We start from the raw sequence: 26203 nt of genomic DNA on the forward strand, positions 1-26203 counted from the left end.
TTGCATGTTACGTGTTCCTAACCCCTTTCTTGTCTTCCTAACACAACTCAGTGAGAGCCTTGCTACTTTACAGGTCTCGTCTTTCAGGAAAAGAGTTCTGTTTTCCTGCAGGAATCCTGCAGTGTTTCAAATCATGTTACCAAAACTTTGCCTGTCACCGGCTCCACCCCTTTTTCTGCCTGGGGCTCTGGCTGGTCTCGGCTGTAGCAAGCTCTCTATGCTTTGATAGCCCTGTACAATGCTGCTTGAACTCCATGCCACAAGGCAACACTGTAAAGAAGCTGAAAGCAGAGAGAATATCGACTCTTGCAAGGGGAACACTTTACCTGCAGTTATTTGCAAGGATGCACAGTCTTTCCCTCACATTTCAGTAGGTACGTGGTGATAATGATGGTCAGAGAGGCTATGCTAGGTGTGGTAAATTTTACCTGGTTTCCATGATTAGATGGCTTACCATTTATTATCCAGTGCCTCTTAAAAATAAGACACATGCTCCTTTCCATTTCCCAGAACACACCCCTCACGTTCTACAAGATGTGATTAGGACAAAGGGCAGGCTTCCCAAGGATCTACAATTTTGTAAGGGTCAACAGTTTTGCACCGCTAAAGATGATGTGTAGGAATGACACAAGTCTTTCTCTGGGTTAAGGCCTTACCTCATTCAACGCACACATCCGAGCAATGGAGCCAATGTTGTTGGTGATGGTGACCAGTGTGGCTCGGGCGAGGTCTTCCTTGCTGATGGAATCTCGCTTTTCCTTACTCATCATGTTGCCAAAGCTATGTTGGAAATATTAGCGAGAGTGTTCAAAATCATCCTCAGGCAGGTCCCACGCTTTCACCAAAGTACTGTGGAAAGCCTTATGAATAACTGTTCAAGTTCAAATGACCTGATTTGGCTACCATGGTTTACAAGCAGACAGGATTACGATATGAATGGTTGGCTGCCCTTTTTTTTTTTTTTTTAAATAGGGGCAAAGTAGCATGGCTATTAATGGGAAAAAAAATTTTTTTTAATGCTCTCTAGATATATTAGACAAGAATGGAACAGGGGAAACTGTTGCAGTTTTCCAGAACCTTCTTTCAAAGCTGCCCTATTTTAAGCACAAGCATCAAAGGCTAAACGTCTCAGTGCTTTCTAAAGGGTGGGAGATCAAGTCTGAGCTCCAATAACCATAGATACTTGCACCAGGCTGGTGGGTTGACATTTTTAAAAATAACTAAGTGAATGGCCAGGGTGGAGAGGTTGCCTTGTTTAAACACTATGGCTCCTAGCTACTTTGTCTCTACCTTGATGCTACAGCGGATCCTTGAAGGCCAAATCGTTCATAGTCTCCTCCGTAAATGTCCTTCACCAGCTTATCAACATTGGTGCTGTCGCCTTTAGCTGCCATTTCCAGAGCTTCTTCAAAGGTCTCACAACCAGTCAGCAAGCAACATAGGCCTAGGAATGTTCCACCTCCAAGACTGAAGGAACAATAAGGTTTATTTTTAAATTTTACTTTAAGATATGCCCATCCGAGTCCCCAACTACAACAAGGTCACTAATACGGGTTAATAAAAACAGAAGAAAAACAAAGGGGCACTTGAATTTTGTGGAGGGTGCAAAATAGCTTGAGGGTATATTGGATTAAAAAAAAAAAAAAGGGCAGAGGCTAAAAAGAAACACCAAGGAAAACTTGCCCCTGAATTGAAGAATAAAACCAGAGAAAGACTTTCACTGATTTCCGTTGTGAGACCTTCAGCTAGCCACTAACCTAAGAATCTCACTGAGTCTTCTCACCTATAAAATGGGGCCGAATCAGGATCTCTCTTATGTAAAGTGGTCTGAAAGCAGCAAATAACCGGAGAAATGACTGCTATGAAAAAAAAAATGTAGCTTCATACAAATACTTGGAAAAAGAAACCTTGTGTACACGAAGTTCACAAGTGCAGAGCCAGACTGACCTAGGGCTGTGAGGAACAGCCTGCCCAGAAGCTGTTATCTTTTACCTTGACCTCTAGCAGACATAATCTCATTGAACCTTCTTAGAAATTTCTAAACGGAAACCACTGATGGCTCACATACTGGATTTTTTTCTGGTAGACTCTGGAAAAGGTTATTAATATTTTACTTACGACCCAGTAGTCAAAAATGGTAACAAAGGTCATAAAACAGTTTCAACGCTCAGCTATGTTTTAGAAGCTTTCAGTCGTTTTGGGGAAAAGTCTTCTAAAATAGTCTCTTTAGACAAAATTAGAAACTAATTATGGTAGTTGAGAATGAATTTAGTTGCGTCTTAATGTCAACGTTACGTGACAGAGAAGCAGGCTTGGAGTGGAGCTATCACCAGTGACCTCCGGGCAGGGAAAGAGGCACTGACCCAGGCCTGGGTTTCACTCTACCGCGTAGACGAGCAAATGCAGAAGAGCCAATTGCTTAGGTCAGTTTTGTCCTCGAGCTCCCCGAGCTGCTAGCCCTGGGAAGCCCATGTGTGTTTGGGTACTGGCTTTTTAGTTCTAAGAGAAAATTCAAGTGGAGGTGAAGGTCATTTTAAATTTAAATTTGAAGCAAGAAACTTTAGGGGAAACTATATTTTCTGTCAGTAACTGCCGACAAGAAGGTGCCAGATTATACACAGGCACACGGTTCTTTAAGTTGTATCTAAAAGGAAACTGTATGTGATATTTCTTAAATAGTGATTCTTACAAAAATACATACTTGATTGAAACGATAGCTCCTTGTGGAAAATTATGTAGCTAGGCATCACCAGAGGCAGCTACCCACACTGAAGGTGCAGTAGCAGGAGGAAATAAAGATCTCATGGACATCCCTGCCTTGGCAAGTCCGTCACAGTAGACATCTGGATTTCCTCTAAGAAAACTTATTTACATTTAACATGGTGTGGCACACACGTTGTCGGTTTCAGTGTGCCCTCCAAAGCTAGTATATTTTGGTGGGGACAATTTTTGGTTTGCGTGCCATCTGGATTTGTCTCTGTATGTTTTTAAGTCATTTCTCATGCTTCTAGCTGCTTTCATCCATGCTAATAACCTTTCTTTGAACATCAGGTATTCCTGTCAATCAAGGCAGTCAACAACCTACTCTCAATCTAGGCAACCGGAGACATTGGCGGACTTAGAAAGAAGGCAATTCGTCAACTGATGTGTTGGTATGAGTGGACACGGACGAGTGCTTTGTGTGGCTGGAAGATGACCCGTGGCTCCAGACAAAGCATCGGGGCTGCGTGGGGAAAGCGAGCATGCATGTGCGTCGCTGGCACGCTGCAGATGGGAGGAAAGGACGCACAGTCGCAGAAGAGCACTTTATTAATATCCTCAACCTGCTAACCAGGATTTAATCAAAGTGGTTCTCTCGCTCATGATCAGGTACATCAGTTTGTTTCCATAGACACGGTAAGACCCTCAGCAAACTGGAGACAAAAACACACTGCCAGGGAGCAGCTGTCGAATAGCATCATCATCATTTTTTTTTTTTTTTCCAAAAACCAACAACCTTGTAGTGAGGGATTTTAGGGAAAAGGAGAAGAAACCTTCAATTACTGAGGGCTTGTGCCCTTAAAATAGATTCCAGAACAATGAGATGAGCTGCGCTATTGCTTCCACCTAAGTTCCAAAATTCTTTACGTTCCCCTTTTAATAATCTGCACATTCCAACAATGTCAGCTGTAAAGTCCTCTTTTTTCTTTAGCTTCTACAATAAAATTGGAGTAGCGTCAATAGAACAAAAAAGGGGTCACTACCTCATCTAGGATGCGATAAAATTATACATAACATGAAACGAACCATTTAAAATCGTATGCTTAAGGGGCGCCTGGGTGGCTCAGTCAGGTTAGCGTCCGACTTCGGCTCAGGTCATGATCTCGCAGTTTGTGAGTTTGAGCCCCATGTCCGGCTCTGTGCTGACCGCTCAGAGCCTGGAGCCCGCTTCGGATTCTGTGTTTCCCTCTCTCTGCCCCTCCCCTCTCTCTGTCTCTCTGTCTCTCTCTCAAAAATAAACATTAAAAAAATAATAAAGTACTATATGCTAACTAATTTGGATGTAAATTTAAAAAAATAAAAAATAAAATTAAAAAAAATAATAAAGTCATATGCTTAAAAGAAACTGATCTCCTGTAATGATGTGGCTTCCTAAAAATAAAAATGTTTGAGAAAATAGAGTATAACATAATCACAAAAACCTGGAGTTATAGCCACCAGTTCACGATAGCAGTAGTAAACTTAAAGCTGAAGCCATTTGCTTAGATCAGTGATTCCCAAAGTGTGTTTTACAAACTGACGTTCGTTGCCGACCATAATAGTTTATATCGGTGCTTTTGTAACTTGGAAGCCTTTGGCAGAACAACTCTGGTTGGCCAAGGAGGAGCTGCAGCCCACAGAACTGATGTTTCCTTTCCTTCCCCTACCTGTGGCAGCCCTCGAAAGGGCTCTCTATGAACCTTCAGTCGGCTATAGCATGTTTCCAAAACTACTGGTTGAAAAGCATTTGCAGAGTAACTTGGATATCCAGACAGGGTCTGTTGATGGTTGCAACACACCGGTCATTCATGGGCATTTACCAAGAATGGGAATTCATGAGCATGATTACACATGTAATAGAAGCCAAACACCACAATTAGCTCATTAGCAGCTGTTCAAGAAGATGATCTAGATTCCTGGAACTTCCAAGTTTGAGAAAATAGAATTAGTTGTGATTGTGATGCATGAATTTGCTAAGTGTTAATCAACGAAATTATAAATATCTCTAACTGAGGAAAAGTGTTTATTTAGCTTGTTACCTTGGGACTAGCTCCTACCAATCAAGGACTCCTTCTGGGAAGAAGTCTGTAGTTTCTTCAAAACTGTACTTGTATTAGGAGATCACTCTCTAAGGTAAAACCAGCTTGGCCGAAATATTCACTTGTCTTTGACACTCGTGACAGTCCTAATACAGTTGTGGGACAGCTGTGATTCTTCTGTGAGCAAGGAAGCTTAGTTCTGTACGCTCACTGAGAAAATGTGTGCCGAGTAGCGATTAACATTCGATATTCTGAACACAAGCAGGATTCAGTCGGAGTGTGTGTGTGTGTGTGTGTGTGTGTGTGTGTGTGTATGTGTGTGTGTGTGCACACACATGCCAAGGTTCCTCAACAGCAGTACTATTGACTTTTGGGGTTCAGTACTTTTTTGTTGTTGGGGGCTTCCCTGTGCTTTGTAGGATATTTAGCGGTGTCCCTGGCCTCTAGCCACTAGATGCCAGTCACACCCCACATCCGATTATGACAACCAAAAAAAAAAAATGTCTCCAGACATTGCCCAAGTCTCCTGGAGGACTAAATCTTCCCTTCCCCAGTGGTGAATCACACTGACTAATGCGGACCCATCACAGGGCAGAGAAATACGCCCGAAAAACTGTGCTCTTCTCCTAATGGGGAAGGAATAGTGGAGGATTTCAGCACTAGAAATGCCCATAGAAACGACCTAAGAAACAACCCCCTTTGTGGCACAAACAAGGGCACTGAGGCCCAGAGAAGTTCCACGGTATCTTCATCTATTAACAACGACGGGTTTGATACCATGTACAAAACCATGCATTCCACCTGGCACGGGTTCCTTAAGTTATTCCTCCAAAAACGGGTTCTGTGCTCCCATTGGTGGGAGAAACACTTCACACCGAATCCTTCACTTAGAAGTAAGAAAAACTTCCTAGATTTTGTTTACGCTAGCATTTCTCAGAGATTTCTGACACTGGATTCTTTTGCCCCTGTTGAATCACTACGAACAGGAAGCTGGGCACAACTGCCCTTGGGCGTGTGCGCGCACTAAAAGCAAGGCACCCCGCCCAAGTGCAGCTGTGGCACTGTCTTCCCGTCAGTTGCACTTGCAGAGTCCCTGTGCCCTGTGCCAACCATTCTGGCTTTCAGCTGGAACATTTAACTCAGGGTAAAAAAAAACCATTTTTTGTAAACCCAGTTTGCTTCACTGGTTGCAGTGGTGATTTATTTCAAGCCACGCATCCTGTGCCAGGCACCAAGGAAATTCCAAGAGAAGGTTTCTTTCGAAGCCCTCCCTGACCATCCCAAGCATCCTTTCTTCTGGATTCTACTCTCTTATTGTCCCTGCCATTCATTTGGCACTTAACATGGACTGCCTTCAGTTTGGTGTGTGCTAATCCTTCCCTCAACCTGACCAGTTTCCAGCAGGGTAAGGACTGTGTTTTATTCACCTTTATATAAAGCATCCTTCTACTATTTTAACATATCATGCAATAAATCCTTTCTGGTTGGCTGAGGAGCATAAGATCCTTCTTTTAAAAATGTACTCAGTACAAAGAATCTTTTTACAAACTGATCTTCAAGAGAGACGCCTGGATTTAAGTACAGAAAGGTTCTTCTAGTAGAAACCATGTTTACCTGGTCCCTGTAACTCTTTTATAGTTGTCCTTGGAGTACACTGCTAGGATGCTGACACCCGAGCCCATGTTCACCAGCAACATAGGGTATGGGTTATCAAGGCAGTACGGCTTTTTTTGACACAATTCAGGATTTGTGGGATTTTCAAAATAGTAACATTCTGGCTTGCCATTGAAGCCAATGGAGTCGACGTAAAGCAGGCCCTGAATCAGACAGTCCAGTTCATCCAGTTTATGGAGCTGCAGGTCAGCAATCTGAAAGAGAACAAAACCTCATGAGAGAGGCTATGACCACTTCCGGGGAAGCCCCGTAGGCTTTTAGCTGGACTTAAAATGTGTTATTAACAGTAAAAGCATGACAATATTTTTGAAACACTGAGTTGTGCAATCTGGTTGTAATTAGTCATTCTGCCAGAGAAGCACCTTTGCCGGACATCGTGTCTGCCCAGAGTGGGAAATGAGGGACAGGAAATTGCCTGCTTTCCGGGAAAGCATCCAGTAGCATGTGTCATGGGTTGAACTGGTGGGCCCTGAAAGGTATGTTCATGTCCTAATTTTTAGAGCCTGTGACTGTTACCTGATTTTGAAAAAGGGTCCTTGCAGATGTTATTCAGTTAAGGATCCTGAGATGAAGAGAACATCCTGTATTATCTGAGTGGACTCTAAGTCCACTGCCGAGTTTCCTTATGAGACACACAGTAAAGAGCTGATGGCCAGAGGAGAAGGCCAGGTGAAGACAGAGGCAGAGATTGGAGTACTGCACTACAGGCCAACAAATGCCAACGGCCACCAGAAGCTGGAAGAGGCAAGGAACAGAATCTGCCCGAGAGCCTCTAAGGGAAGTGTGGTCCTGCCATCACCTTGATTTGGGTCATGTGGCCTCCAGAACTATGACTGAATCCATTTCTGTTGTCTTAAGCCACTACGTTTGGGATAATTTGTTACAGCAGCCACAGGAAACGAACAGAGCGCATCGCTAAGACCGGGGCTCCCCTGCAGGGCAGAGAGTGAGAATGTTCTGAGAGCAGAGAGGATCCCACACTTCTTTGACATGATGAGGTCCTTAGGGAGGCACAGCGAGCCTAGGAGCTGGAGACAAACACCTCTGAGCCTTTGAAATCCAGCTCTCCTTTTCCCAGGCCTGGGCTTTGGAGTTTAGATAGACCTGGCTTTGAATTCTAGCTCTAACACTTAACTGAGGGATGTGGGGCAAGTTATTTAACTTGTCAAGCCTCAGGCTGCTTCTCTGTAAAATGGGGATGATATCCACTGTACAGTGTTGTTGTAGAGATTTCATGATAATAATATATGCACAAAAGGCTCAAAAGATGTTGGCTATTTTATTAATAGTGGTGGTGGTCCTAAAGTGCCTTTTCATGCTCCTCTGAGACAAAAACTCCCATTCTCCCAGGTACAGGGGGAAAAAAGAAAATGGGAATGAGTTGGCTGTGGGGCAGGCTTAGGGGAGAATGGCTCCTTTGCATCCTCAAAAGTTTAATTCATAGCCCCCAAGAGTCGTATTATTGCTGGTCCATATGTCTCAGTTGAGGATAATTTCGCATGGACAAAAAAAGAAAGAAAGAAAGAAGGAAAGAAGGAAAGAAGGAAAGAAGGAAAGAAAGAAAGAAAGAAAGAAAGAAAGAAAGAAAGAAAGAAAGAAAGAAAAAATCTAATAATCATCAACATGAGTTGAGGATCATTTCCTATGGACTAAAAAAAAAAAGAAAAAAGAAAATCTAAAAATCATCAATATGACACTGAACTAATGAAAGAAGATAATTTGTCAGGTCTAACTTAAATTAAAAAATATATATATCTTTGGGGGGCTGCGTGGATGGCTCAGTCGGTTGAGCGTCCAACTTCAGCTCAGGTCACAGGTTCACGGACTTCACTGTCTTTCTCTCTCTCTCAAAAAGAACAAGAAATAAAGATTAAAAAAATCTTTAAGAAAATAATAGCTAGTGTTTATTGTGTATTACATGCTAAGAACTTGTAGTAGATCATTTAATTCTCAGGGAACCCAAAAGTAGGTATTTTATCCTTTATGATTAAGGCTCCCAGAGCTTAAATAACTTTCCTTCGGTGATACAGCTAGCAAACAGCTCCCAGTGACTCCCTGTTCTTCTCTTGTCTCCACAATGCAAAGTACTTCTGGGATCTGGAAGCAACCTATACAAGTGCTGTACTTAGATATTTTGCCAGAAAGGCATCGTTTTCATTATAAAAGTTAGCAGCTGGAAGAAAACTTTTGACTTCATATCACCCATCTGAATTTTCCCATTCAACAAAACCCACTAAATCTATACCTATAGAGCAGAATTAGTTTGAACAGGTTACCAGCAAGGTGGTACAAGTTTTCTTATACAAAGAATTATTCTGTTGTTTTTTTTTTTTAATTTAAAGATCTAATTGGCTTTGTTCGATGATTCATGAATTGGGCAGCATATCATCCAACAAGTAGAAAGGAGGTCCCCAGAAACAATCATCCTAAATGACACTTGCTGATAAAGTAAACCTATCTCATACATGATTCCAAACATTTCCTTTTTTTACCAAGTGAAAATTTGGGGTGTGATGCAAGTAATCATATACGTTTTAAGGGGGTAATACTTTAGGTAGAAAACTACCTGGAGACCTGAAAAGATTGTATGACACATATGAAACCCCATGCTCTTCCGCTTAGAGCATTAACCACATCCGGGCTTTGTTTATGGTTCATCAGGTGCCCCTGAGCTCAGCGCTCAAAGGCCTGTCCCATCGTAATTGTTTAATAAACATTTTTTTCAATGGGACAGGGAAAGTTAGTGCTTCTTGGGTCAAACCAAACTGAAAAGTATCAATTTCATCAGCCAGTCTTGGGACCATAGGTTAACCTGCTTAAAAATTAATCAGAGGTCCATCAACCATATTGACAGCCATGCCCAGAGCCAACATCACAAACGTAGAGACATGGTGTGGCACAGCTTTTATGCTGTGGAAAAAGAAAAACCTCAAGGCAAATAAACTAAGCACATACAAACTTTGATCTGAAAGAAAACATCGTTATCTCATTTTTCCCATCAAAATCATTTTCGGGGCGCCTGGGTGGCTCAGTCGGTTAAGTGTCCAACTCTTGATTTCGGCTCAGGTCAAGATTTCATGGTTTGTGGGTTTGAGCCCTAGTGTCAGGCTCCTCGCTGACGGTGCTGAGCCTGCTTGGGGTTCTTTCTCTCCCTCTCCCTCTGCCCCCCACCTCCCATCACTCCTTCTCTCTCTCTCTCTCTCTCTCAAAATAAATAAATAAACATTAAAAAAATTTTCAAATAAAGTGCTAGCAGCGAATAAACATCTCTGCTATACATTTTACTGAGGGGTGGATATTTCCAAAGCCCAGGTCATGCATCCCCAAACTGGGAAACAGAAATTAGTCACTTTCGGAGACCTGTAGAGACCTCCCTCAAAAGTCTTCACCATCCAGGAAAAAGTCCAGGCTCCCAAGTGTTAAGCAATGGGCCAAGTCCTTACTTGGGTATTCAAACAGACCAACTGAAATTCAGAACAAGATGGGAATTACTCCCCAGACTTTCTACTTTGTAAATACAACTATATAACTTTGTGGAAAGCCTAAAACAGCACGTTCAGATCCTAGCTATGGAAAAACACTCATTCTCCAAAAAACACATTTAGTTTTTTTTTTTATATCGGGGGTAACAAATGCAAATACCTACAGGAGACAGTAAGAAAACATGAAGAGTGAAGCCCTAGAGTGGATGTAAAGTAACAGGATGATGGGGATTGTTGCACACAGAACAATATACACATATTTACAATTCGCCTGTAGTCCATTGTTGCCCTATGGTAAAGGGGGCTCAGTGTAATAAATTATCTGACAGCGAATTAACTTTTTAAAAATATTGCAGGCTAACCAAACATTTCTGTGAGCTGATTCTGACTTCTATCCTACTAACTTTATATATATTCTAATGCTCATCTCTATAATGGGTCTTAAATGATGATAGATCTGAAACATCAGATCCAGCAAACACACAGATGAAGCTATAACTAATGTGAACATCATCTTGTAACCAAGGTGTGCTGGTAAATGTTTAATAACCAGCTCTCTGGGAGCAAAAGCCCTGTTTTATAGCATTTACCAATTTCTGTGGCATAATCGCCCCCACAATGGCTAATTTCAAGCTCCCAACATGATGTCACTAACACAGAGTTGAGAAGACATGCACACAATGAGCTCTCTTAAGCCGGTAGGAACTGGCCCCAGCACCCCACTGCTTGTAAGTCTCCTCACCACTTTCAGAAAGTATGGCTTCTGCCAATTCCTAAATAATTAAGCTTAAACTACTCCCCAAATATAAAAGCAACAAACCTAAGCTTGTCCTAAGACTCAAACTCTGTGTAAATAATGGAAGCTAGTAAAAAAATTGTATGATCTCATCCGTAGGACTTGAGGCAGGGAAGCTATTATTATTATTATTATTATTATTATTACTCATTTTGCAGATGAAACGCATCACCAGGGGTCAGCTGTTAAGTGACCTATCCCGGATCCCAAGGCTAGCAAGTAGGGGAAGAGGTAGAGTAGAAAAAACTTTCAAACTTACAACTATGATGAACTCACATTGTTTGCCCAGTACTAAAGTCACCCGAGCAAGCGTATGGGTGCGGTGGGATTCTCAAACTATAGGACCCATCAGAATCACTAGGAGGGTTTGTTGAAACACAGACCATTGGGCTCCACTCCCAGGGATTCTGACTGTATTTCTAACAATATCCCAGGTGATGTTGATGCTGCTGGGCCTTGGACCACACAGTATTAGGAGCTGAAGAGCTGGGATGAGTCCATGACCCCAGAACAGTGAGTACAGGTGTTCAATAATGTCACATACTCTCCCTAATAGCACCTGCCCTATCTAACTCATAGAGCTATTATCTTCAAGAATCAAATGAGGGGCGCCTGGGTGGCTCAGTTGGTTGAGCATCCACCTCTTGATTTCAGCTCAGGTCATGATCCCAGGGTTGTGGGCGTGAGCCCTGTGTGGGGCTCTGCACTAAGCATGGAGCCTGCTTGAGATTCTCTCTCTCTCTCTCTCTCTCTCTCTCTCTCTCTCTCTCTCTCTCTCTCAAAAAAAAAAAAAAAAAAAAAAGAAGAATCAAATGAGACACCTGTGTGAAAATGTTTTGGCTACTATAAAGAACTATACACATGGGTTCTAATTATGTGAGAAATAAAATAATTTGGGACTTCTTCTCTTGAGTTGAAATGCACTGTTCCACTATTGGAAACACTATTTCCACAATGAAGACCCTAATTTGTAGAGGGAGTTCTATGATACCTCTATGCTAATATTAGAAAAAATGTGGGTCCTAAACACAAGGCATGCTCAGGATACAATTAGGTGAAAGGTTCTCCTTATGTGCTTCAGCCCAGTCTGTCAAAAATAACTAAATAAGGAGTTAAATAGATAAATCTGGTAAAAAACAAAAAACAAAAACCAAAAAAACCCCAAAAACATCCCAAGAGGTTCCATATCCACTCTTATGGGGTTATTTGATGGACCTGCCCCAAACCAGCTATATTACTCCCCTGTAGTTGAGAAATAAGTCACCAAATTGTATTTTAGACATGAATAAAATACACATCTGGATGATACCCTACACTTCCAAAGGGCGCTTTTGAGGACACTGGTTCCATAAAACATATTGGAAGATGGAGAAACCACCAATGGCAGAAACCAAGAATAATTTGTATATAAAAGAGTTGATTCTGAATTACAAATTTCACTCTGGGCTCTTTTTTCTTCTCAAAGAAGACCTAGGAGACCCGAGACAGATGAATTTTTCAAACACGTTCTGTGAGTAAGAAATATAACAAAACCTGCAAGATGGCTTCTTCCTCCCTGCACCCAATAATAAAGAGGCCATAGTGTCAAGCCAGTCACAAGTGGAGAATGACATTGTCTACCAAACCTTATGCTGCTGCAATATCACGAATTAGTCCCTGGATTAATAATAGGAACCAAGCTAATAAATGTTCTTGAATGATCCACTTAGATTTAGATTTTCACATTTCCACAATTGTCCTCCCTCTTCCTGATAATTTTTCCACTAATTTTTTTTTTTTTTTTTTACTGTTTACTTATTTTTGAGAGAGAGAGACAGAGCATGAGTGGAGAAGGGGCAGAGAGAGAGGGAGACACAGAATCTGAAGCAGGCTCCAGGTCCTGAGCTGTCAGCACAGAGCCCAACACAGGGCTCGAACTCGTGAACCATGGGCTCTGAGTTGAAGTCGGACACTTAACCAACTGAGCCACCCTGGTGCCCCTCTAGTGAGTTCTTCAAAAGAAAACTCACAGAATAGAGACAGGGGGTAGACAAGTCTTCTCCTTGAAGATCACTTTCTTCAATGGTGGGATTGCTCATTGGCTTATCAATTTTTAGACCATTTGTAGTTAGATTAAGTTTTTCTTCTGTGTTCCATTTTGGTGTATCATTAACTCAGAAGGCTAACTTCTGAGTGTCAGAAGTTTATTTGTGACAGTGACCCTAAAATGTTAAAAGGAGAAGAAAGGAAAAAAGGAAAGAAGAGAGGAAAAAAAAGAAGGGAAAAATAAGGAAGAAAGAATTGCAGCTTTGTTCAGTTGAAAGTATTCTACATGGGGGTCTAACTTAATGCTTGTCTCATGGTGTATAGCTCTTTCTTGTACATTCTAAATTGGATGAAGACTAGTTGATATTATTTAAGGATTTAAGTATATTTACTATAAATGAAAAAGATATAGTCATTAGATATAACAATTGCTGACTATTCAGGGTCTGCTGAACATCTTTCAGTTAGCTCTAACTACTCAGGCTTTAAAAACACATTTCTGCAAAGCTGTATTATACCCCAATCAGTAATTTTATACAATAACAATGACAGGACTTTATAGTATATATATATATGGATATATATATATATATATATATGGATATATATATGGATATATATATATCCATATATATATATACGTATGTGTGTGGATATATATATATCCATATATATATATATACGTATGTGTGTGGATATATATATATATATATATATATATATATATATATGCTATATACTGCTTTATGTTGTCAGATTCCTTAGTATATATATTGGTCATTTACAACCAACCACGTAAGCACCTTCAATTTTCTACTCTGGAAAACGGAAGAAACAAAAGCTTGCATTTAGCACACCTAAGGGTCTTAGTACTTACTGTTTCCTCTGCCTAAAATACCCTTCCCCAGATACTGGTCTGATGTGCTTCATTACTTCTTTTGGTTCCCGCACCAATGTTACCTCATCACACTAAAATCTCCCAACACTCCCTATCTCCTTTACTCTGCTTTTTTCCTCCCTCCATAATATACATACATATACGTGTGTGTGTGTGCGTGCGCGCGCGCGTGTGTGTGTAGTGGCGGTACCTTCTATATTCACTTGCTTATTTAATTACTGACCATCTCCCCACACTATAAGGTAGCTCCTCAAGGGCAGGGGCTTTGTTTTGTTCCCAACAGTACTTGACGCCCAGAAGGAGCACAATACATACTTGTGTACTGTGGACAGAGGATGGTAAGACCTATTCATCCTCACAAACTTTGGAAGGACAGGGGCACATAACTCAGCACCCTGGCAAACAGGCTATGGGAAGCGATGAATTCTGTCTTCGCTTTGGCTGAGACTGAGCATGGAAACAGAAGGCAACCCATTTACTTTTTTATGGATGTACGCCCCCAGCTGGCCAGGCTGTTTGGCAAATACTCCAGACTTGCTCCCTGCTCCAATCTATTCATTAGGCTCCAACAGCCTGCCTGAAGGAGCAGCGCCTTCTTTACTTTGGTGGTAATAAGGTATGACCTCGCTTAGTTCAGAACCTTGAGAAACACACTTGCCCACGGCTAACATATATTGAGTGACTTTCTCTCAGAATGTACATTACCCAGAAGGAGGAACGGAGGCATTGAGGGATGTTGCATAAATGCTCTAGGTCACCTTGCTTCCCTTTAAGCTCCCTAGTGGAGGTGTTCAGATAGGCTGACACAAGGAAGCTCCTAGCACTAGGGCTGGCTCAGCATTTTCTCCTGAATCAGAATTGAGCTGACATCCTAGTGCTTACAAGGGGGCACTACCACAGTCTCTTCGTTTTAAAAAGCGTTTTTAAGTTTGGTTATTTATTTAGAGAGAGAGACAGAGAGAGTGAGCAGGAGAGGGACAGAGAGAGGGAGAGAGAGAATCCCAAGAAGACTCTGCTCTATCAGCATGGAGCCTGACATGGGGCTCGAACTCATCAATGTGAGATCACAACCTGAGCCAAACCCAAGAGTGGGACGCTTAACTGACTGAGCCACCCAGGTGCCCATTACTGAAGCCTCTTAATCTCTCTTTAGCTTTAGTTTCCTTATCCATGTAGGCCACGAATGCTATACTTTCTGGTCTCCGAAGGTGACTTCAGGCTCTGATGTCCTAGAACTCCTCCCTCTTCTCTTCATTTTCCTGCCACTTTTCTACAGATGATGAAACTAAAAAGGGATATGTCTTGCTCGAAGTCACCCAGCTGGTTAAATGCAGAGACAACACTAAAATTCAGGTTCAGTGCTTTTCCAATGATGAATTCAAATTTAATTTTCATGCCCCTGGATCTCAGCCTTTTCAGTTTCCAAATTCTTTGATCATTGGGTCCCTTTGGTGGGAAAGAGATGCCATGTACCCCAGGCTTTGAAAACGTGTATTTTGTAACTCATCTCACTACATTTTCAACTTTCTGGCAAGACTAGCCCCCAAGTCTTCCAACCCTTTCGTCTCTAATGTCCAGTCACTTCTGCCGAGCCTAGCTTCCCTGATTTTCTCTTTACTTTCTACATCCATTATTTCACTTTATCCTCCTTTTGTTCCGTGCGGGTTGAGGCTGGGTGGTATAGAGATTATCCTGACTGCAGAGATGGGGAAATTGGAACACACAGCTGTTGAAAGATCGCTAAAGAAAGAGAAACATGAGATATCTTACTCATCCGTGTCCTCCATTTAGCCAGTTTTCTCAAATGTAAATGAGCAACGCAGAGCTGGTATGGACTGCCCATTGGGAGACAGCATTATTCTTAGTACGTGAAATCACGCTCCCCAAATCTTACTCGCCAATAAAGGAAGTCACCTATAAATAGTATCAGGTGTTTCATTTCTGTCTCGGACAAAACTTCTGAGTGACAGTCACAAAACAAAAAAAAGACACTCAGAGCAAATAATAGGTAGACGGCAGTAAAAAATGTTCGCAGGATGTATAGAAAGCCTCTCTGGCAGGCCTCAGTCTCTCTAGCTAGAAAACCGGCATGGTGTTTATGCTTTTCGCGACGCCGTGAAAAGCGTCTGTGGACAAGTCAAAGATACTTCGGACAGGGATCGATACAATCTCATCTTTGGCATATTGTGCAACAGTAGCTGTAGCAAAGATGATGACAATAGCTAATATTTACGAGCATTTACTAAATGCCAGGGACATACTACTGTCTCATCAAAACCTTAACAACCCTAGGAGGTAGGAACTACTCATCTACAGGAGGGAACGGAGGCACAGACAAGGTGAGGTAAACCTGTCCAGAGCCCAAGACTAGTAGTCTAGCTCTCCCATATGAGAAGCCAGGTGGTTTTGTGGTTTAGCAAGTACAAACCTGACATACCATTCTGAAGTCCTTTTCGAACTTGAAAGCCCCACCTCCCGTGGCACAGAGCGTGGTGTGGAGGCTGGAGAAGTTCTTCTCGCTGCCCATCTGAATGAACCTGTGCATAGCACAGCTGGGGAAGCGGATGAAGTGCAGGTTCCCTTTGCGCCCACACATGGTCAGATTTTTCAGTTCTAGATGGACGTCTCGGATCCCGGTTTTCCCATAAGCCGTATTGGAAGTCAAATACTTTCTGATGCTCTTCAGGTTCTCTACCTCCTCTTGCTCCTCTTCGGCTGTAATATCCTTTGGCTCAAAGTAGACCAATTTAACCAGCGTTCCACCGATGTCCATCCCAAACCACGGGAAGGCTAGAGGACAGAAAGATAGTACTGGTGAATCCCATGCATTGGGAGAGACGTTCAATTTCTGAATATTCAATAACGAAATGCGATGGTGTCACATCTGAATGTACATTTAATATCCAAGCCACCTGAATTCAACCAGACGTGCCTAAAAGAAGAGACGGGCAAGGGGAAATCCACCATTCGAGTGGTGCCCATGTGTCTGCCCATAGTCCACTCAGACTGTGCCTCAGAACTGAGGTTGAGAAGAGAACTAAGACGTTGCAGTCCCCTAGGCTCGTCTCAATTCCCAGGGCTTCTCGGAGCTCGAGTGTCTCCCCAAGCCGAGCGCAATTCCAATATTTAAAGATTTCTTTTTGCAGGCACCATGGCTCTCAAATGCTCTCTTATCAGAATCTCAGTCAAAGAAACAGTGATCTGTTCCAATGCCAGGGGAAAAACTGGCTATGCCAGGTGTACCCGAGGCGTGATGGTCTCTAACCCACTTGGCACACCCCTAGGGCACTTTGCAGTAACAACTGATAGAGTATTCAATTTTTGCCTCCATGAGCCGACTCCACTGCTTTAATCTACAGAATAGGCAGGAAGGAGAAAGTGAGAGAAAGTGGGTGATGAGAGATGATGATCCTATGGTGACAGGACTCTAAAAAGTTATAACTCCTCTTATAGCTCATTTCTTCATTAAGCAGAGTCACTCTCTTCATCTCAAATGGCCTGCTAAGGAGTCCTCAACCCAGCGGTGTGTCAGACTCACCTTTAGCATCCCAATTCTGGTCTCCTCTCTCACAGGTTCTGACTTTAATTCAAGGTTGCAACCTGGGCATGAGTATTTTTTGAAAGTTCCCCAGTGGTTCCAATCTGCAGGCTTGGGAATCACTAAACTGGAAGAACCATGGCCTCTGACAGGCAAGCCCACAAATGAGCACAGCTCCTGACCAGGTCTGCAACCTAAGGCAAGCCTTTAGGAGATGGTGTGTGTGTGTGTGTGTGTGTGTGTGTGTGTGTGTGTGTGTATACGTATATATCTATAAAGCCTCCTGGAGATGTTTATCTATAACAAAACAAATCTCCATCATAATTATTTTTGTTATGAAAAGAACAGGCTGAGCTCCCTGAACTGACTAACTTCATTCAGAGGCAGCGTAGAAAGTTAACGCTGTGCAGTCAGATGCTCTGCAATGAACACAGAGCAAACCCAAATGAGATTCCAAAATCTGGGGTCTCCCTTTTCATTTCCATCAGTAGACTCCATGGACTAAATCTGAAACTGTAATATTAAAACTGAGTTTAAAGATATAGGGAGCAGGGGTGCCTGGAATGGCTCGGTCGGTTGAGCGTCTGATGCTTGGGTTTGGCTCAGGTCATGAACTCACAGTTTTTGAGTTCGAGCCCCACATCAGGCCCTGTACTGACAGTGCGGAGCCTGCTTGGGATTCTCTCTCCTTCTCTCTCTGCCCCTCCCCCACTTGCACTGTCTTCATCTCTTAAAATAAATTAAATTAAATTAAAATTTAAAAAAAGATACAGGGAGATACAATGACTTCTTTCAATAAGTTGATTTTATTCCGCCCTAGAGAACATCCATATGAGCCCTGGTCAGGTTGTGCATGCCACACCCAGAGGTCACATTGCCAGGAGCATAAGTGAGACCCACAGAAGTTGTTTTTTCTGGGCTGCCCTACTACTTTGCCCTCGACATCAGTAGGCTGGGGAGGGTGGAAGGAGAGGAACACAGCAGGAAGCCATCCCTGCACGTGCGATTTTCTCTCCAGTGCTTCGCTGCTGTCATTTTAGCTGTAATCCAAGCCGGCTGTTCCACACTTGGAAGCACTAACCCTTAACAGTATGAAAAATGATACCCCAAACTCGCCCAAAGACTAAGAGCAGCAGATTCCACTGACAAGACCGAGGTGACAAGACCAAGTCCTGTGATAACTACGGAAGTTTGCAAAGCAAACGCTTGTCCCGGCAGATCACAGAAAACCGGAAACAGTTCATCACCACTGGTCAGTTCAACTCACAGGTGACGTTTCTTGGTCTGGTCTCTAAAACTCGCTGTCAGTATAGGTAATAGGGAAAGCCTCAAATCAGGATTCACAACTGCTTCCCATACGCAGGAGCCAGTAACCAGCTCACTGTCACTCCCTCCACCTCTCTAAGATCTCATTTCCAGCATCTGTGGAGGGAGTGGATTGCAGTATAATGGTCTCCAGTTCTCTTCCTACTACAAACTTCCTACAGATTCTTTCAGAAGCATAATAAAATCGTAACCACCCCAACCACGTAGGCTGACCAGAGCCCTAATTTCAACCTCCACTGAAATACTTGTGCCGTGTCAACAGGTGTCAGGACTATGCAATCAGTGTTGCAGGTATAATCCTTTCTTCTCATAGTAGGAAAGACACCTACCACTGGACAGGATGGGGGAAGGGTATTCTGGAACTTTGCTAGGCTACTCATTTGGAAACACTGTGGCAACATCTAGTAAAATGAAAAGTACTAGTACATTTTTAATCCAGCTAATCCCTCTCCTGGACCGTATTCAAAAAGCACCAGCATTTGAGGATAGATATAAGAATATTCTTGCAGCAACCTTTGCAGTGGCCAAATTAAAACAAAAACAAAAACAGAACAGAAAACAAATTGCCTACCCAGTAACAGGAAAACACAGTGTATTCTTTCCAAATCATGGAATACTGGACAGCCACCGAAAAGAATGAATGAGATCTATACCAGCTGCCTGGAGAGATAGTCCTAAGCTTCTGTTAATGAGAAAGGTAAGAGATAGCCAGAAGTGTAAATAATTTGGTTTGAAAAAAAAGGGGGAGGGAAGGAAGGCAGGAAAGAAGGCAGGTGAAAAGGAGACCCGTAGGTTTATGATTATATGATTATATATCTGCTGAAAGATATAGAAGGCTATCAATCCCTCCAGGTTGTTAATACCTTTAGGAGGTGGCAGAGGTAAGCAGGTTGTATGGGTGGAAGCTAGAGACTGGGGGAGGGGATGGAGAAAATTCTACACTCAGACATTTCGGTACATGCAGAAGTAAAAAAGAACATAAGAATAATTCAGTGACAGTGAAAAATAGGAGACTTCCCAGCACAGGATGGACAGAACACGCTGTGTGAAACCCAGAAAATAACCTAGTTCTGTAGTAGAAATCCAGGATTCACGAAGCCACAGCTGCCCCCAGCCCTCTGCGATGAGGGGTCCCTCCGTGGTCCTTTGTGGATGCTGGTAAGTACAAGCATCCGCAAAGAGGTCTTACTTTTAAAAAACGTGACGGGGACCTAAACATTTCATATGTTATTTAGAATCCTGCTACTTTCCTCCTGCCTCACCTCCTGCTCATTTCAAAGCTTTTGCTGGCCACTCAACAGAATGGTGGAAAAAAGTGTAGAGCTCTGAAAATTCCGTTAAATGTTGTATCAGCAGTTTTGCTTGAGGTAAGGGAATAGAGATCAGAATACTGTACTAGTTTACATGGCAAGAGAAATTGCTTTCATTTACCTATGTTCATGTCTTTTCTGTTTATGTGTGTTGTTTACTCATTTTTTTTTTTATTTAAAAAAAAAATTTTTTTTCAACGTTTATTTATTTTTGAGACAGAGAGAGACAGAGCATGAACAGGGGAGGGGCAGAGAGAGAGGGAGACACAGAATCCGAAACAGGCCTCAGGCTCTGAGCGGTCAGCACAGAGCCCGACACGGGGCTCGAACTCACGGGCAGTGAGATCATGACCTGAGCCGAAGTCGGACGCTTAACCGACCGAGCCACCCAGGCGCCCCTTTACTCATTTTTGAGAGAGAGAGAGAAAGAGAGAGAGAGAGAGAGAGAGAGAGAGAGAGAGAGAGAGATGTGCTTAGAAAGTAATTGACTGGTTTACAAACCAAAAGAAAAGGGAATCAAGTCTATTAAGTCAGACTCACAGGGTTGGAAAAAGCAGCCGTTTCTCTTTCCCAAGAGATAAACAATGAAATGAGAAAAAGTCTTTGCATGGAAGAGGTCAATTAGCACTTAGCTTTGGGGTGAAAGAGAAGGGCTATCACGCTCAATCTTAACACTCTGAAAGGGTTACAGAGTGTCGGCAGCAGTTGACGTCATGGCTCCTTAGTTCATTCTTTCAATTAGAATACCTCAGGGAAAAAGAGACCAGAGGTGTGGCTTCCCAACCAAAGGCTGACAGGCTCAAAGTATCACCAATTAAGTTAATAAAGAAAGGTTGGGAGCAAAACCACAAAGGCATACAGTGAACAGAAGCATGCCAAGGGCTGAGGGCTTGGCATATGGAAATAAACTAGAGCTAAATAGATAGGAAACTGATTTCCTTTTGAAAAGAGTCGTACTGCCAGAGAAACCAAAAGCTGAACACTTGAGTCCCCCAACCCTCTAAAGTCTGCTGGGAGAGCTGCTCAGCTCCTATGGAGGGCATATTCTTCCGTCTTACTTTAGTTGTGATCAAGGAGGTTATTGGGAAAAACCAAGACCTGAAGCAATGGATTGGGGAGCCCCTTCCCGAGACAACAATCAGGACCCCAGAGAACACCCTCTACATACTGGTCACCAGATGGATTTCAGAATTGCTTCAGCAGTTTAGAATGATTGAGGACCAATGAATGGATGTCTCCCATTCACCTCCTTTCTGAACAAGAGTGTATATTGAGGTTTCCAATCTTTTTTTCACCGTTACATATTCACATACAATGTGGGGGAGGGGGCACAGCAGGTAACTGGACTCTTTGAGTTCAGAAGTCTCTAGCTCAAGAGGACCCACCTCTGGAGTTGATGTCAAAACAACTTTGTATCACCCCCTCACTTAGATCCTACCGAACATCATCCAGATGCCACGACTGGGTGAGGCTACAGGGTTGTCTGCTCTGGAGTGTGAATGGCTGTATTTCACCTGCGGTTTCGGAGAGCAAGCCAGCTATTTGGTAATCAGAAAAGTAAATTGTGATAGTCACTAGTGCTGCTGGCCAAATATTTCCAGTTCTCTCCCTTTTAGCCTCATGGGGTGAGACTGCAGCCCCCGGACATTTTATAACTGAGCTGGGCAATGTGCCTCATCTAGTCAGCGAGTTGTGCATGGACATGGGTACATCACTTCCAGGCAAGAGCACTTACGGCCGGGGTGAGACCCTTCAGAGCTCTTTCTCTGTTACCATGTCCAGCAAGATCCAAGATAATGATGGGTCAGGGGGAGCAGGAGCCAGAATGGAGCCCGAACCACCTCCTTGATGGGCTTATAGTGTGAATGAGAAATAAACCTTTGTTGTTTTAAGGCACTGGGATTTAAGGGCTGTTATGCAGAATGATTTGCATATCCTCACTGATATACTCTAAGTCAAAATCCGCTCCCGCCCCCGCCCCCCCCCCCCCAACCCTCCTTCTCCTGCAGAACCAGATCCAGGGACTGCCAGTATCGCCGATAAACATGTGGTAGCTGGGTGTTAATAAAAAGGTATGTAGGTCCTGTTGTATTTATCTCTGTCTAAAAATTTCTAAAAACACAAACCAAGATTGGCACTCTGGTAGTAATTTAAAACTGTGAAATGAATCTGTATTCCAAATACTGTAGTGAAAATATTTACAAGTTTTATTGGTCATCAATGGCTTTGAAACAAAACCTGTTTCTTAGAGACGTTTTTGGAGCACTAGAATAGTCTCTGAGAGACACCTATGCTTCCTGTAGTAAATGTCAAGGGTTACACAATGACCTTATACAGTGACCAAATAGCATCAAGGAGCAAAGACTCCCCCCACCCCCCACCGCCATCCCCGCAAACAAAAAACAAAAACCCCAACAACCACAATGCAGAAAAGGTCAGAGAAACTATGTTAAAGGGCTAAGGGAGCCTGATACTAGAAAATCTACCTCCTCTTGAACAACAGCCAGAGCTTTAAGGTGTTCTTGGTGAGGCAAAGTTCACTAATACCAATATTTCTTCCTGTATGTAAGAGTAACTCCTTTGGGCACAGGTTTGACTTAGCAACCAGTTGCTGTCCTGCACAGTTGAACACATTTCTTGAGGTTCCACCAAGCTGGAATTGGATGAAATAATTGTGAATAGAAGGACTGAATTTCTTTTCCCACTGTTTGTGAATAGATTTGTTGAACAAATTAATGGGTAGAAAAGATATCTGAGTATTGTGTAATCAGAAAAAAGAAAAGACTTTTAAGGCACTGATATGGACGCTACGTGAATACTAATTACGTTGAAGTTGCTTAAGGACCTCTACATGTTAACAAACAAAAACTGTTAATCTAGATCCGAGTGTGTAATAGAATTGTATTTCTTAAAGTATTTGTTCTTTGAGGGCTAGCTTTCCCTTCACCATGTCTAAATGTAGTTGGTACTATAATGTAATCTTTGCTGATATATTCATAGAAACATTTAACTTGAAGAGGTGAAAGGGACCTTAGGTCGAGTCCAACATCCTGTTTACAGATAAGAAAATTATGGCTCAGAAAAGATCAAGGAATTGTCCAAGGTCAATCACAGTAGCTTCAGAACCCGTTTTCAGTTTCATGAGCTAGCAAGCTCCCCATTTTGCAAGGCTTGTCCAAGTTAAGTGGCTTGTCACTTGAAATGACAGCACCCCCACAGATAGGATGATCGTGGGCAAGTTTCTTCCTTGAGCCATTGACTAAGCTGTAAGGCAGAGATGGGCTCACTGATTACTGAAGTTCTGTCCACTTCTCACATCCCACCATCCTAAACACACACACAAAGCCCCTCCAAAACCACACTTTTAACTGCATATAATGGAAGAGTTGAAAACCTAAGAACTATTTAAGGACCTTGAAGAAAGTGATACATATAAAATTTAATAAAAGGGTTTCCATAACACTGTAAAGGAACCTGTAATTATTGCACATAGAGCAATCTGCTAAACATTAAATATTCTGTGCAAAGAAACTTGAGTCACGGTTTCTTGCAAATTAATGCACACCAGATTCCTTTAGTTTGAATTCTAGTCACATGGCAATCCCCAGGGTTGGCAAGTGTACAAGGACACAAGAACTTATAGAGTACCAACGGGAATGTAAACTAGTGCAATCTTTCCACGGGGGGTTTTGGAAATACCTATTAAAAAGCTCCAGATTCTTGCATTCTTTAATACATCAGTTCTGCTTTACCCTAAAGACATAGTTATGCACGCATTCAAAAATTTATCTTAAAAAAATCACTGAACTTTTACCACTAATAACTAGAAAATTAATTACTGTCCAAAATTACAGAGTAGGTAGGTAAATTAAATAAATGATTGTCCATTCACACAAAGGGAAAAAAGGCCACCATTTTGTAGGACGGCATTTAATGATGTGAGGAGCATGTTCATTATATGTCGTTCGGTGAAAGGGCAGGTGATTAACTGGGACGCGTGTATGATTACTATTTTGGATAAAAATTCAACAGCTCTTTGTGCACAGAAAACAAGACTAGAAACTTCAGGCTGAAATATTAACAGCTGTTATCTCTGGGTCATGGAGGAGGGTGGATTTTTTTCTTCTTCTGTTTTTTCTGAAGATGCTTTTCAATTATTTACAATAATACATTTAATCTTAATAATCAGAGTTACTTTAGAATTCTCAAAAACTGCACTATAAAAATGCAAAAGAAAAAAAAATGTTTTATTTGCTTCAATGCACCGATGGCAGATGTGGTCCCGCCCATGGGAAAGAGTGTGCCTACATTCCCCATCTCAACAGCCCCTCCCCTGCTCAGGCAGTACCCTGCCCATATCATGCCTGCTACTGAAATCCATTCGACACAGGCGATCAATGACAAGGAAAGCCTGAGCAAAGTTGCTTAACCAGTTAGATACTGGACATCCCTCAGGTGGGAGTTTAGGGTAGGAAGAGTCCTGATTTACGCACCTGATTTACTGTCAGCGCAACACCTGTAAGTTAAAGTCGGCAATTCAAAACACACTTCGGGGGCAGAGGAATGTTTGGGGGAAAGGATCGTGGTGGGAAAGGTCACACATCCACGTGTGACAAAAACCTTCCTTCCACTGGCACATGGCCTCCGATTCCTGTCAACTTTCTCCTTGGCACGTGGGCTGGGAACAAGAAGGCTGATTTAAAGAAAAAAAAAATGCCGATCATATTCTCATCTGCGAGAGGGAGAAAGAAGAGCAGGAATTCCTTCCTGCACTTTTGAGGCAGGCATAAGTATTATCACATCAGCCACCAGAACTAAGGCCCGATTTCACCAACTCCGCCATGCAGGCCCATGGTCTGTGACACACAACAGGCTCCGGGTCTAGGGCCTGCGATCTTTTTGGGCACTCACGAATGAAAATACTGTAATTTCTTTTAAAATTAGAAGAAAACATACAAACTTTCAGGTCGAAGAAAATGTGGTCACATGGCATCTCAACACATTCATCTTTCTACCAACAGAGTTGAAAATTATAACTTAAAATTTTTTTTTTATTCAGGAAGGAACCCATAAAGTGTCAGGAGTCCACGAGAGTTAGTCTGTGTTTATTTACATTTTGCTCCACACCCAGTCCCAGGTCAGAACTGACAAGACATCAGACCAAAGTCTGCTTTGCATTTGCAATTTGAACTGGATTCCTATGGATTGTTTACAATTTTATTTCCTTAAAGCAACTTCATTTTAGTACTTCATGCAACCAAATTTTATTTTTATTTTTGTTTTTAAAGTAGGCTCCCTGCCCAACATGGGGCTTGAAGTCACAACCCTGAGATTACAAATCACGTGCTCTACTGACTGAGCCAGCCAGGTGCCCCAGAGTGCACTAAATTTTAAAGTTAACTGTTTAAATTACATTTATTTAAAAATGACAGGCTATATTCAACCACATTCGTTCTCAAATTTGCCTCATTATAAAAACTGCCTAAGGCACTTGTTAAAAATATGAACTCCCAGGCCGTGGCCTGGAGATTGGGATGCAGCGGGACTGGAGAAAATATTTTCAACGAGGGGGACCTGTAATTCTCACTGGCCAAGTTCAAAACCACTGTTCTCATTGAATCAAAATGAGTGCTGTAAGTAGCTGGACCACAGTTTAAAAGTGAGAGATCAGAGTTTGAATGGGCTACTCTTGCTTGTAACTGTGAGGGAGCTCTAAGGAGGAACCCCGGGGTGGTGCCTGGTAATGACCTGGAAGAGGTTCCCATTCCGGAAACAGAAGGACCTGAACGCATCTAACTGCTTGTTAATGGAATTATTTACAGGCAATTTATAACATGAGTGCCGCAGTATTTAATTTTAAATACAGCTTTTGGATTTCCACGTATCATCCATCCACAACGAAAGCCCCTGGCCGTGGGTTTAGAAACGTTCCACATATGATTAAGTTTTGGCAATGTGCTCCTCTCTCCCAGCGACTCCCATTTTTAAGGTAACCATGCATTTCTCCATAAGGAAGTCAGCTCAGGCAACAGTACCGGTGTATTTAGGTCAGGCAGGCAGATGTTCTTTGATTTGCAACCCATGTGGTTGACCTTGACACAGACAACCACGTGAAATCAGAACAACAAACAGAAACACCAACATGAAAGCTATGTTACTTTTTTTTTAGGTTAAGATTTGAGAGGCGGTAAAAAAAAAAGCTCTTGCAGGGGGCCATTCTGGTGTCACCCATAAATGTATTCTTAGCTTGTCTTAGCTTGGACCTCGGCCAGCAGGAAGCAGGGGCAAGATGAAGCTAGAGGTGAAGGGACCCAAAAGGTCAAACCCGTGAGGTTAAAAAGCCTTTTCCTTGGGTCTCTTCCTTAAGGCCCTGAGC

General features: G+C 42.4%; 1 protein-coding gene across 5 annotated transcripts in view; it reads right to left on the reverse strand.

The window, feature by feature from the left end:
* The window catches only part of PANK1 (pantothenate kinase 1), a 101375-nt gene that overhangs the window by 8448 nt on the left and 66724 nt on the right, over positions 1-26203 (reverse strand). For all 5 annotated transcript variants that reach the window (XM_015536626.2, XM_042960896.1, XM_042960895.1 and 2 more), the window contains 4 exons: positions 16091-16443; positions 6393-6646; positions 1291-1467; positions 657-780 (listed from right to left, as the gene is read on the reverse strand). In XM_015536626.2, coding sequence (XP_015392112.1) covers positions 657-780; positions 1291-1467; positions 6393-6646; positions 16091-16426 — 891 coding nt within the window. In that variant the 5' untranslated portion in view covers positions 16427-16443. The remainder of the gene's footprint in view (positions 1-656; positions 781-1290; positions 1468-6392; positions 6647-16090; positions 16444-26203) is intronic.

This window comes from Panthera tigris, chromosome D2, assembly GCF_018350195.1.
Source record: "Panthera tigris isolate Pti1 chromosome D2, P.tigris_Pti1_mat1.1, whole genome shotgun sequence".
NCBI lineage: Eukaryota > Metazoa > Chordata > Mammalia > Carnivora > Felidae > Panthera > Panthera tigris.